Here is a 14344-nt window from a genome sequence, read left to right as displayed (position 1 = left end):
CATGCGGGGGTTTTGAAATAAAGCTTTATTTGATGACAGCTTGATTTTTTTGAAGCCATGCAGTGGCCTGCCTCTGTAACACCTCTCCAGGCACAGAAATCAGCCACATTTTCTCATGTTGTTAGTGAATGCTTTTTTTTTGGTAGATGTCTGGCTTTTTTAATTTTTTTTTTATTTTTAACTCTAAGGAATGGAGACACTTTTTTTAAGTGACAGAGTCTTTTTTTATCTAAAAGTTACAGTTATGAATAATCCTCTATCCAAATTCTTGGAATGAAATATATAGAACAAAAATTTTCCAATAAATGCTTAAAAAAGGAAAAAAATAGATTTTTCATTTCTTGATCTCTAAGTATAGCTAACTACTCTTTTAAGTCTCCAAAACTGGGGTGAGTCGCATAAGCATATATGAAAAACCAGAAGAATCAATGAATGCACAGCTTGTCAGTACATCACTTGGATTAAGGAAAATTTTATCAAAATAATCCTCCCTCACTGTTGTGCATAAATGTGTTCCTTCATCTTGGAAGTGGCCAGTAATCTTGTTTTAATGGTGCTTCCTTTTCCTGCATAATTCTGGAATTCAGCTTCTTTCTAAGTGAATCGTCATGTTTTATCATGTGTTCCCCCAAACCTTTGAGATGGCAACATTCTATCACTTCAATGCTTGACAAATAACAACCTTCTCTAGACATGGCTGCATCATCTAGTTGTATCAGACCTACTCATATTTCCATCATCCAAGCACTCCATATTGCATCTTTAAGAGAGTCTGGTCAGATATAAAGTTAAAGAATTAAGTTGTGACCACTTTTTCAATGTTTGAGATTTTTCAAATTCCCTTATGGACTAGAAAAAAGGTGTGATCCCCCTTTATTTGTCATAAATTCAGTTAGCAGCAGAGCTGGTTAAGCTGAAAGCCCATTGTGAATGTCAAGAGAAAATGCTGGCATTTAAAAGCCAAACCTGCAGAATATACTAAAGTGTTACAAATGCAGTCATACTTTAAGTGTTCTTGATAAATTGCTTCCCTATTGCGGACTCATTTTTCAGTATACCCTGCAGCATTTGCAGATATTACCTCTTAGCAGGTTATCAGTGTAATCCATAGGGAAACTAAGGGTTTGAAATTTGGACCACTACCCATATTGGCTCCTGATGCCTCTTTCAAAATTGCAGCTTGCTGGCAGTCACTAACAGCTAAACTCTTTTGGCATCCTCTGCTCCTGAAATTTATTTTCTCCTTTAGACTGTCTGCAGTTTTCCATGTGGTCTCCTGTAGCTTTCCAATTTCCTTTGCTGGAGCAGAAAATTTAGAGGGGGAAACAGCAGATACACTCTTGAGTGCAACTTCTCACTTCTTCAAATAGTGGGTTTTTGGACCTGCTGCATCACTGTGGTCCTGCTGGATTCTCATGAAATCAGGGTTGACTTGTGTCGCCATCACCACTTTGTCCCTGCTCCCTTGTTGGGTGCTATGGGACAGGCTCTGGTTGGGAAGATGGTGGCCCTGCCAGACCCATGGCCAGTCCCTGCTCCTGGCTCCCTCCCACAGGGTAGATGGACCTCATGATACCCTGACATGGGAGCAGAAAATACGTGGAGAACAGTCCCTCCAAGGTAGAGTCAGAAATGTTTTGTGGCAGCTTAAAAGTTAAATTCTTTCTTTTATCTTCACCCACTGGAGTGAGGTCCTGCTCTGTTTACTGTTCTCCAATGTCCTGTTGATGGAGACCTTCCCTCACAGAGGCAAGCAAAGACTCTTAAGGTAAACAAATTGCAAAATTGTGGAGATACCCCTTTTTTTTTTTCAGAGAAGCACAATAACCCTACAAAGCCTGATTTGATTTTAAAACAGGAATCACATGAATTACTCTATTTTTGAACTTCAAATTGCCTTTACACAACACGTTCACTTTCCAAATGCAGCGGAAATGAATGAAGCAAGCACATTGTGTGTGCCCTATCTAATGAACTATTTCCATCTAGGATAAGGTCATCACACATTTCCCTACACATTTCTTAAGCATGTTCTTTAATTGCCCGGGGTCTTGGCACGGCATGTGTTTCTCAATTTGGAATAATAGAGTAATTTAGGGTGAAAAGACCTTTAAGATTATCAAGTCCAACACCTTTCCCAGCACTACCAAGTATACCACTAAATCCTGCCCCCTAAGTGCCGCATCTTTTAAATACCTGAGTTACCTGCTGGTAACTCAGCACTTCTCTGAGCAGTCAGTTCCAATGCTTGACAACCCTTTCTGTGAAAAAAATATTTCCAAACAGCCAATCTGAACTGTCCCTGAAACAACTTGAGGCCATTCCCTCATGTTCCGTCACTTGTTTTCTGGGAGAAGAGACCAATGCCCACCTCACTACAACCTCCCTTCAGGCAGGGAGAGATAAGGTCTTCCCTGACCTTTCCTTCTCCTTTTCTCCGGACTAAACAACCCCAGTTGTCTCAGCTGCTCCAGACCCTTCACCACCTTATTTACTGTTTGGACACACTCCAGTACCTCAATGTCTTTCAAAATGAGACCTGCCAGCTGGCTGTACCTCTCAGAGATTAATGCTATCAGGTAGTACCAGCCCTTCAGGATCCCTCTCTGGGGATCCCTCTGCAGGATCCTGTACAGTCCTGCCTTATAGAAAATTAGAAAAGTAAAAAAGAAAATGATTCTGTATTAAATAATGCTTTCAATGCTCATTTTTTGTGACATCTTAGTGGGGCATGGATTTAAAGGATCTGGAGGTTATTTGATGATTTGTTGAAGCTACATAAAGAAGTCATCAGGAAATATCTGGAAACTGTTTTGAGACATGAGCTCTGGAGTCTTAGATCCTTCTCTTGACTCTGAGTGTTGATCTGTGATGGTGCCACACTTGATTTGTGATGAGTAGTTATAACAATTTCCCCATGGTGTGCTACTGCCAAGGAGAAATCATCACAGAGGATGTGTCTTTGTGTGGGCACATGTATATGACAAAGTTGTCAGATGTAGGCATACAGCTGCTTAGTGCACAGGAAAGGTAAAGGTTTAAGAGCTGAATGCTCTGATGTTCATCAGCACAGTTTGTACCACATAACTCTTCCCCAAAAAGTGGACTTTATCAGAAACTCACAAATACCAGCTTGGTGGAAGAATGTGTTTTAAGTGCAATCAAAAGCAGGTCTGGCAATTTCTTTCTTTGTGGTTTTTGTTTTGATTTTTTTTTTTACTGTTATGGTAAGAGTAATTAGTTCAGTACATATGATTTGTATAAATGTTTTCTATTTAGGGAAGATGAAGCTTCTGAAATTAGACTTTATTCTAAAACAATGTAGTAATGATAAATTAAATTCATGCTGTTGTGACTAGTCTCCTTCATGATTAATTATCTCTCATATTTTTACTCTGGATTTCTTTCCTAGGAAACTTTACTTAGTTGTTGTATTTGTTATAAACTCCTGGCTTAAGTATAATTCTTGAGCTTTTAAAGAGGCAACCTCATGCTTATAACAGTTTTGGTTACTAGTTTAGAATTAGATTACTATTCAGGGAAGCACCCTAGCACTTTTGTCCCCTGAAGAGATTCCACTTTTAATTTTTTATATAGTGAAGTTTTTAATAAGTTATGGTAAGAATTTGGATGTTCTTACATAATATATATGCTTACATATTTACGTCTTCTTCAATTCTGACCAAACCTTCCCTATGAAAGTGAGAATTATTGCTTTCTGTTTTCATAGAAATAGCTCCCCAACTAATATTTGTGTGCATGGCATAACATATGGGAGATGAAGGATTATATTAACTGATAGTAAAAATGTATCTTTTTTTATTACAAGGAATGAAAGCAATACATTGTGTACCATGATTAATCTTTTCAATACAGGGCTAAGTAATAGATTCCAGTCAGATCTAGTGATTATTTTAAGTGTTTGCAGCCTAAGTAGGATGAGCATGATCTTTTACATTGTCAGGCTCTTGTAGGATGTTTATTTCTTTTGGTGTCCTTTGCTGTGGTGCATTTGGGATTGAAACATTGCTTATGGCTAAACATCAGGGCCCACCACAAAGTCTTCCTTTTGTTTAAAATTTCAGGCGTAAACACCATTAGGAAATGCCTGAAAATGTGGTCAGAATGCAGGTCTAGGGCTTGACAGCAGGAAGGTATGACCTGCAGGTAATGGGAAGCAGACGTCGTCAGCCATCAACTCTGACTAATGTCTGAGAAGTCATCAACCCATCTGTGGGAGCAACAGGAGTCTCCCACATCTCTTCCTTTCGTCTCCTGCTCTCACTGTGCCTCTCCAGAGGGCCAGTTTGACCAATTCAAACTGTTCTATGGTTCTCATATTTGATGTGGAAAATGCTGATTTTTGAGTCTGAACTGTGAAAGAAGAACCATGAACACAAGTGGTGTCCAGTTTACCAGATCCTTGCCTTCAAATCTAGAGTGGCCTTTTCATCCTGTGAACACGCCTACCCACAATTGGTTAATGAGCTGACCTGGATATTAGCCTCTTGGTAATGTTGCTGAATTGCTCAGTAGAGGTGGATTGCTCTCCATTCGAGCGTACGGATATAACCAAAGTTTCTAGCTATGTGTTCAGGAAGAAATATTCGAAGTGCAATTTGGCCCCAGGTTTTGAAATGCGTTACATTTTGATTTGTTTCCTATTTACACAGCGTCCCAATTACCAGCTACTTGCAGGGTTGAGGAGCACTAAGAATTATGTTAAGATGGTTTTTGAGCACTGCAGACTTCTTCCTCTATCAGCAGGGGGTCTTTGGGCCTTCCTAGGTTTTGATTGCAGATGATCTTTTATGTTTGGATTAAGTGGATGATCAAATTGCACCTCCAGCATCTCTGCAGAGGTATGAGGGGCACAGAGGGGATTGAGCTAGGCTCCCTATTCAAGGATGACTTTCATTTTCATAATCCATGCAATTTTTTTAAATGATATTTTCACCACTTTTCTTTCTAGAGCATTCAGCCTTCAAGATTCCTTTATGCCCTAATTAGCTTTATTGTTTATATTACTCTCATTCTCTAATTAGAGTAATCACATCATGAGAGAGAGGAGGCTCTTCTGCTTTTTCTCTAATTATTTTTGTATTGTCAAGCCTGGCTGTTTCCTGCTGCTTATTCTTGTCCATATGTTTTTATTCTCTGCAAATTGTTGTCAGGTACTAATTGTTTTTACTTTATCTGAAGACCTTTCCCTTTTTTACTGTCTTTGTCATTCTTGGCCATCTGTTCAGTTCCATAGATCCATTTAAAAGTGACAGGACCTCTACCAGTAAGTGGTCATAACAAAGTGTAAGAAGAAAGTGAAGGTGATATTTAAGTGAAGGTGATGTCTTTAATTAGCATTCTGGATTCTTCAGCTCAAGTTCTGCCACTTAAGCCACCTTCCACTTGATCTTTATTCTCCTTTTCTTGTTGCCATTCCTGTGGCTGCTTTGCCCTTCAACACTTTTTGCAATCTGGTTATCCACAGTAGTGGTGAAGAGCTGCTGAGGTGTGGATTGTCAGTGGATTTACCTATGCCTGCGTACCATAAAGCAATGTTGGTGTCAACACCCAAGAATTAGAATTGGTGAGATGAGATCAGAGCAGCATGTATTATGTACCATTTGAAGCCTTTTTTCCTGTGAAACAAGTGACATTGCTGTGTTTAAAAGTAGAAACAGTAAGTGGTCTTTTCACGAGTCAAATTTCTGAACTCACACATTCAACATCCACCATCAGAATAGTTATAAAAATTGCCCCATTTGGATGCAGACTTTGAGTATAGTGGGATGTTGGGATTAGCCAGAAGTATATTAGCAATGCTTGGTGATCACACGTTTAAAGTCCTGATAGTGTTCTTGCTATCCCTATGGGTTCCATTTTGTAAAAGCTCTAGGTAGTCTTTTACATTAAAAACCATGATGAGATTAGAAGAGTACTTGCTTCAAAATAACAGTTTCTCCACTCTAGACTTCCTTCTGTGTGAATTATATTCTCCTGTTTAAAAAAAGGAAGCACTTTGATAGCTACAGATTATGCAATCATCTCTTCAAGGATGAATTGTCAGTGCAGTGTGGTACCTGAGTTGTAATCTACCCAACATTTGACATGAGGTACCGAGTAATTGAATCACTCTAAATCTTTCACTTCTTCAGCTGAGATTGAAAATATGACTTACATCAGAGTTTGAATGAATGTTGCAGCCATTCAAGGCTTAAATAACCATATCCAATTGCTCTGCACCTAGCACATCTTCTGACTGAAAACACTACTGAACAAACAGGCCAAAGCAGTACCTGGAGGTTTTAATTTTACAAAGTCAAAGTTGAGACACAGCTCTACAAATTGCAATAAACTTCTCTGTCTTCCAGCATGTTGTAAAGTCAAATACACAAATCCTTCTTTTTGAACTGTCCTTATATTTAGAAGACTGAATAACTAGTCCCTGTTGTGTATTGCATTCATTTTAACAATACACTGTTGTGTATTATTAAAATCATATTGATTTTAATAATATGATTATGATTTTAAAATTTCTTTCCCCTCACAGTCCAGCAATAGTGGAAGAAATTTTGGGTTTCCTCTAAGTGGATTTCCTCTGGATGTATTGAGATCTTCATTTTGACTGTATGTCTAGCATATTTCTTCGAGACTTTCTGGTCTCAGAGAAGGCTACAGTTTTGAATAGAATAAATCTGAGTGCACCTGAATAATGTTGACATTGACAGGAAATGTCTCTGAAAGAGCCTGGTTATGGGAAGATGTTCTAGAATGGCTTAATGATTTAGTCTCTACCAGAAGTCTGCCCCAAAGCCAGACCTCTGTGATTGTGATTGATTGTCTTCAGCTGCTTCTTAATTTTGGGCATTTATACTTCAGCAAAAGGCTCCTTCACAATGCTAAGCTGCAATATGGCAAGAAGTAGATTACACTGTTTAATTATCTGCAACACCAGGACCAAGACTTGACAGAAACCGTTTGGAAGGGATTGTGCTGTAGAAATGAAGTATGTGTGTTCAGATTTTCTTCCCTAATACCAAGAGTACCAAGGCTGCTGTAGAGTTTTGATTTAGAGATTTGTAGATGGTGATCCATGTCTCAAATAACATTTATGGGAAATAAGTTCTTCTATTATCTCATATTTTGTGAAGTATGCTAGTGTAAACTTATATGAATGAGTCCTCTGTGAGTATAAGGAAGTAACTACCATGACTAGTTCAAACTTAACTGAATGAAAACCCTAATTTAGGTCAACACCATTCTTAAAGAATATTTAACTAATTAGATGGACTTGTAGAAAAATATCTGTAAATCTGTAGTGAATCATTTTACTTCAGACTTACTATTCTGTTGTTTTTTTTTTTTCTCCCTCCAAAGATATCACTTCAATTTTTCAAAATTATTCAGCTCAAGGTCAAAAAACACTGTTTTTACAGAGAAGACACCACTACTGAAGGTTTCCTCAGAGGAAAATGGGTAAGTTACTTTCATTTTTCTCAAAATATTCTTTTCCTAAGTTCTCTTCTACTTAACTGAATGTGGTTCTTTCTTATATCCTAACACCAAACCTGCTGGGAAATAAAGTGAATAGCAGGGGCTGTAAGCAGGGAATTATTCTGGAAGATCTTGGTAGCAGAGAAGGGGCTGAAAAAAGGGAAGGATGTACAATGTGAGGTCAGGGTGATTAGAGAGCACTAAGCACAGACAGCTGCAGGTTCTGTGCTCTTATTTCCTCCATGTGCTGTTACATAAAGTGCACTGAAAGAGCAGAACTAAAGGGAGCGTCCTGATGATGGAATTTACATACCAAATCCTGAAATACATCTGCCTGGTGTATCAGAGAACTGGTACTCTCAGGTGCACATAAATATCATGGGGTCTTTGCTCTTGCTCCCCAGTCTATCCAGCTGTGTCACCAAGGGGAGCTTGGTCTATACTGAATAAATCTCTTTCTATGAAATTTTTCATAAAAATCTCTCAGAGTGAATGTAAGGTTCTGTAAGGTCAGTTGCATCTACTACCTGCTGAAATAAAACACTGTTTTGTTTTATTATGTTTACTGAAAAGGTGTGACAGGTTGCAGTGTATGGCTCTTCATAATCCAGATTTTACCACAGATGATGATTCATGGGACAACAGCTCTGCAGAATTTGAGCAAAGGTTTCACCTGGAAAGTGAAATGACAAGTTTTCCCAGATCCGCTTCTTCTGAGAAATACGAAATCTTGGACAATCTTCATGTCAAGTTCAATTTATCAAAGATGAGGTCTGAATTCAAACATTATTTTTAAAACAATTTCTGCATGCCTTTGCTTTTATGCATAGATACCTAGAAAATTATTTTATGTAAATTAATAGAATAGGACTCCATATTTAGACTATATCTAGTTTGAAAATGATTATGGACTCTCCATAATGATCAATAGCCCCTTCTTCTAAGAAGAATCAGTCATAGAACCTATTCTAAATTTGTAATTAAGTACCTTCTATACTGCTTTTAACATTTCTTTGAAATAATTTTTTAAAAGCCCTGTGGTTGATTCCACATAATTCTTTTCTTCAGTGTTTTGTTGCTTCACTTTAATAAAAATGTGTGTAAAAGTTCTTCTGTAGTCATTACAGTACCTTTTCACATATACACAAAGCAAAATATACCTGAGCATTTTTCCATCTTGGACAACATTAATACATTTCACTCTTTACCCCAAAGTCGTCTTTTACATCATTTAGGGCATGGAGGAAATTGAACCTGTCAATATATTAAAAGATTACAATATGATAAGAGCATAAGTTCAAATTTTCTTGGGATATTTTTGCTGGGGATTTAACTAGCAAAACCTTTAATCTTGGATACTAATTCCCTCTGTCCCTTCCAGTGGTTCAGTGCTTTTTCTAGTTTGTTTTGGTGTCTGTAGGTAGCTCTGCAGGATTTTCATGGAACTCAGCACTGCAGGTCCACATCTCCTTTTTGATCTGCTGTGCCTTTGCAGTGGAATGCCAGGGCATCTTTTCCCAATTTTTATGTTGTTTTAGCTCATCGCTTCACAATTGTTTTCTTCTCATTGTGCATATGGTTTTGTGCTCTCCCACTCTGCTGCTGAATAAATGGAGCGGGAGACTTTCAATGACTGCAATTAGTGCAATGTGAGCACAGGCAAAGAAATTTGGCAGGTGTTTTTCTTCACATTTGTGGTGGATTTCCCTGGTATTTGATGGAACAAAGGTATAAATTATGAGTGTGAAATCCATTGTTTCCAGTACAGCATAGGTTTATAATCTGGGGAGGAGCAAGTTTTCCTGGCAGAAGTTCCCTTGAAATATTTTCACTGCTATAGTGCAAGCTGTACAACTCCTTGGCTGTTGTAAATCAGCATAGCACTGCTGAGATAACAAATGATGCTAAACTGCCCAACACCATATGCAGATCAGATTAAAAATCATTTGGCTTAGAAGAGGGGGTGAAATTCTTCATAGATTTATGCTCCATGCATTTCCAACTGAAGTCAGATAGGATTGTACTGGAGGCATATATCAGCATAGGATTTGGCACAGGGCTTGTACTTGCATCACTGTGCCAGATTAGCACTGTAGGAAGAGACAGATTGCAAACCACGGGTGAGTCCAAGCCTGATCACGTCTAAAATGTAAGCTGTTAAAAATGCTGCTTCCCTAATAAAAAATGTTGTGAAAACAGACAGGAGGAATAGACCCTTGTAAATTCTATATTTATTAAAACCATTTCCAAAACCTTGGTTTATTACACCTTGCCAGCTCCTTTGGATGAGTTTATGTTATTTACAAACAAGTGGTTATTAATTTACAAATGTTTAATTAACATTTTATTTCACTTGTGTCTTAAAATAGAGGGTTTTTCAATAATGCCTTTATTATTATAAATTGTAAGTCCAAAGTGCAAATAAAAAATATAAAATACATAAAAACTAAACCAGTCTGGATTACAATTTATTAATTCATAACATAATAAATTCTCAAAATTCCAGAAACTGGAATGTAAAAATGGGCAGAATTGGCTAGCAGGATAGAGGATCTATGACTAAACTGTCACTAAATATTTTCCATAAATCATGTAGTACCAAAAGACGCTCTCAGTAATGAAGTGATAAGCCATCTGATAATGGCTTGTGTCATCATCCCTTTCTTTTCATGCCTGTGTTACTTTCTTCCTCTCTCTGCCATCTTACTTTTCAGTAGATCTGGGCTACTTGGAATTTCTAGAAGAAAGCACCTACTTGGCTTCCTTCTCTTCTTCCTCTTCCTTCTCTAGATTTTGATGCTGTGCAAAGTTTGGGTAAAGTTGTTACCGTTTGTAATGAATAGGGGACTTTAGCCCCTTTGTACCAGTTTGTGGCAACACATTTTTATTAGCTGCTGGTTTTTATTAGCTGCTGTTCGGAAAATTCTAGAGAGGGGGGAAACTTTGGAAAACAATGTTTTTGAAAAATGGGTCTCCAGTAATTTCTGTTGCTTTTTGTCAATGAATTGATTTAGGGAGTTTTTTCCACTGTGATTAAAAATTGTTTCTAATATTCTTCAAACTATTCTGGTTTAATATTTTGTCCTGTAGCATCTGTCAATGCAGCTTTTTATTGCACTCTTTGTTTTTTGACTAATTATCCTGGTAACTTGAAATGTTTTCCTTCATGCTTGTCATCAGGTTTAAATCAAGCCCTGCATTTGTCATTCTGTCAGAAGAAAAAGGTTTGAATATTTACTAAAAAAAAAACAAAAAAAAAACAACAGAATAAAAATATTGATGCTTTCACAATGAAAATATGTAATGAGGTCAAACCTACATAAAGGCTTCTGTAAATTAAGGCATCAGTATAACATATTGATGGGCAGTCAGAAAATTTTTAGTTGAGTTTTCTTTTGAGTAAGATTAAAAAATGGTAATTTAAAATGTTAAATCTTAAGATTTCTTTCTCAAGACCATGCGTTTTCAACATCTACATTTAAATTTGGAGTTGCTCTTGCCTAACCCACTCAGTAGTAAGCTTGGACAATTCAGAATATTTTATGGCATCTCATTTCCAGAACAGGACATTCCTTCAATGGGCACAGGTTTGCCATGGAAAAAAAAAATCAGTTTTGTTAGTAGATTTATGCTCATGAAATATATTTGGTTTTAAAAGATACTGTTAAACCCTGAAGATTCTTAAAGCTTTTTCATGTCTTCAAACTGCATTTTCTAATACTTTTCAGGGTGTGTATTATAAGTCCAGTTTTGAGGAAGTCTCTCACGACACCATCTGTCTGTGTAACAACCTGTGTTTTCAGCACAGCCATGCCACCTCCCTGTGACAGCAATGCTCCTTTGCCTCTCTTGGAGAGACAAGAATCAGCTAAGGGGGATTAGGGTCTGCCAGGGGCCAGCAGCAGTAGTGGCCCAGTGGTTCCAGGATCCAGCACCAGCTCATTCTGCAGCCTTCCCTTAGATTTTCCAAGGGGCAAATCCTCCTTCCTGTGCACTGACACCCATCTGGCAGCAGAACTGGTGCAGGAGCTCTGATGGTCACCAAGGCTTCCCAAGCCCTTGCTGACCTTGCTTTGTGGTGTCTGTACTCTGATGTGATGTACTATCACCCATAAGTGCTTTCCATGATGTTTCTGAAATGTCAGAGCTGTTAAGAGAATAAGGTTGTTCTTAAAGAACAGGTTGTAAGAAAAGGTTGTTCTTAAACTGGCCAATAGTAAATACGTGTTTCCTTGTGTTTCAGATGCTGTCTAAAATTCCTGAAAGTTTCAGGCCTCTTTATCTTCGTAGTTGTCTGCTCTGTAAGTATTGAATTTGTAGTCTTCTCCTGGCCCCCTTTTCTTTAGAATGAATTCAAAATGAGCTATGATATTTTCTCTTAGCACACAGAAAAATGTCTTGAGGCGAAAACTGACAATATTGTGCAGGGCTTCATGCCTAATCATAGTCCTATTTGATGCACTAGTCACCTCTCAGGACAATGTGTTTGGGTAAGCAGTTGATTTGGAGGAAGAAGCAAAGCCCAAATTTGTAGGTCCCTTAAGGATGCTTGTTGAATTTAGGATGGATCTTTTGATCTGGACACCTGAGGAATACTCATAGGGAAAGCTGTGCTTGGAAGGATGCTGCAACAATGACAGCACTTCACAGTGTGGAAGGCAGAAGATGATGGGAGGTTGGCATCTCCTTCAGGTGGTCAAAGTGCTGCCCTCCGCTAGCAAAATCTTCAAATTTAGCAAAATCTTAAACTGGAAGTCTTGAGAAAAAATTTAAAAAGATGGAGTTCATTTTTTTTTAGTGGCTGTGAGAAATTCCTTTTGGGATAGCAAGGCTTCTGCTCTAGGAAGAAAATAGATGACACTCAGCATTTTCTCAGGTATGGGTGCTGCTTTCCAGACAGGTCCTGAAGATTGTCCTAAGAGAAATTTCAAAAAAGTACATAAAAATGTGTGACTTTGGCTGTTAATTAACTGAAGGAATATTACTCACCCTTGTTAAGTATCCCAGAGATGCTTGTCAACTGTGGTGGAATTATACTTAAAAATACTGAAACAATCTCACAATTGAATGTGCAATTTGAGAGTCTTTTTAAAATATTTGAGATAGGTTTAGGAGGTCATTTGCAGTTTTTTGTGTTACTAATGAATGTTTATTTTTTATTCTTGCCCTAGATTTTATTTGGCATTTATCCAGATCAAGGTATGCCCTGGCAGATGTTGGCTGTATCACCTCTGGAAAGCTTCTGTATCCTTCTTCCACTGGAAAAAAAGGGATCTGATGTTTCATTGATAAAGTAGTTGAAAGGGTGTGTATTTTCTGTCTTGTTCCCTGAGAGGACAGGGTGTTCTCAGAACCCTGGCTGCTTTTGGACTTGTCCTTGACATGGGCCCAAGCACTCCCTCTCCAAGTTGTACTGAATGGCACCTGTCTGGGGCCAAGCAACTGTTTAGAAGAACAAACAATAGAACAACCCCAAACAAAATTATTTATGGGTCAATACAGATCTGAATGTGAAAAGTCTTTGAGGATTGAACATTCAGTTAGTAAACAAACAAAAACTTTTGCAAATTAGTTACATTTATTTTTCCCATTACATTTCTAGTTAAATCAGTCTGGTTTGAAATCTGCTTGACTCTTATTTCCCTAGTGTTAAAAGAAGATGCACCTATAGATACATTTCACAAGCTCCTGCAAGGTGCCTTGTATTGAAAAGGTGCAGCAGGTTTTCATTTTTGAGATGCTTTGTTCTTCTATATAACTGGCCAGTTCCATACCTTTGGGCATGGACAGTCCATTTTAAATAGATTTAATTATTAGCATTCTCACTGTCACCAATACTGACACTATATAATGCACTAATTAGTAGGGTAAATGAGGAAGAAAATGTTAGTACTTTAGGGCAATTTATGATTAAAAGTTGAGATTGCTTTTTGGAGGGAAGCAAATGGACTTTTAGTAGGACAAGTGACAACTTCAGCTGTAAACTCCCATCAATATCCTGTTCACATCAGTGTTTTTGGTCCTCCTTGAAACTGTTGTTGAAAGCTCTTATGGTGGTGTGGTGTTGAACAGAGCCATGGCTGTCACAGCCTTATCTGCCAAGTGAGGATGAATTGAAAGCAGGTCTTCAAGTTTTAGCCAACTGTTGTAGCATAAATTAAGGATTTCCTCTCTTTCCAGACTTGGGTCAGACCCATAGCTGTTGCATTGTACAAATTAGCTCTGCAGCCAAATATTCCCTTTGTTACAGGGAACTGCATTTGGGACTGGGATTTTAGACCAACAGGTGTTCCTGTATTTCACATTTTACCTATCATGTCAGGACACTTTGAGACAAATAGCTGTCAGACAGTCAGAATATAGCATTTCCATTTCTTACTTGACAAACCCAAAGCTAAAGCTTTTTAGTTTGTGTAATCTGTCTTGAAAACTAGATATTCTGTCTTCTGTCTGATGTCACTGAGCTGGGGAAAAGTGAAAGGCAAGCAAACCAGCAAAGCCAAGCTTCTTTTTCAAGGTGATGTAGTAATTCAAGCAGAAGAGTCAAGGAGAAAGATTGCATTTCTAAAAGAGTTTTGTAAAAGGTACCAGCCACCCTGAATGTCCTCTTACTGTTGCTGTCAGTCTCCATTTGCCCAGCAGTAAGTTCATGTGGTTGTCTTCCACTTAAGTGCATAGTGAAGAAAGCATCCCACTCCTTGGCTAGGCCTAGGTAGTGTTAACCATTCAGACAGCAGGGCTGAAGATGCAATTGATGCTGGCTGACAGACTGCAGTACTTCCAATGGATGCTACCTGCTACTCTCTGAATGACTGTATGGTTTTAATGGTAGCTTTGCAGGTGGGCTGTT

General features: G+C 38.1%; 1 protein-coding gene across 1 annotated transcript in view; it reads left to right on the top strand.

Moving 5' to 3' along the window:
• The window catches only part of OCA2 (OCA2 melanosomal transmembrane protein), a 184095-nt gene that overhangs the window by 38490 nt on the left and 131261 nt on the right, over positions 1–14344 (top strand). The window contains exons 3-6 of the mRNA XM_064408163.1: positions 7378–7476; positions 8068–8265; positions 11738–11795; positions 12666–12738. Coding sequence (XP_064264233.1) covers positions 7378–7476; positions 8068–8265; positions 11738–11795; positions 12666–12738 — 428 coding nt within the window. The remainder of the gene's footprint in view (positions 1–7377; positions 7477–8067; positions 8266–11737; positions 11796–12665; positions 12739–14344) is intronic.

Source organism: Passer domesticus, chromosome 2, assembly GCF_036417665.1.
Source record: "Passer domesticus isolate bPasDom1 chromosome 2, bPasDom1.hap1, whole genome shotgun sequence".
In the NCBI taxonomy this organism is placed as follows: domain Eukaryota; kingdom Metazoa; phylum Chordata; class Aves; order Passeriformes; family Passeridae; genus Passer; species Passer domesticus.
The sequence above is the reverse complement of the archived record's forward strand: the minus strand, read 5'-3'. Positions and strand labels throughout refer to the sequence as shown.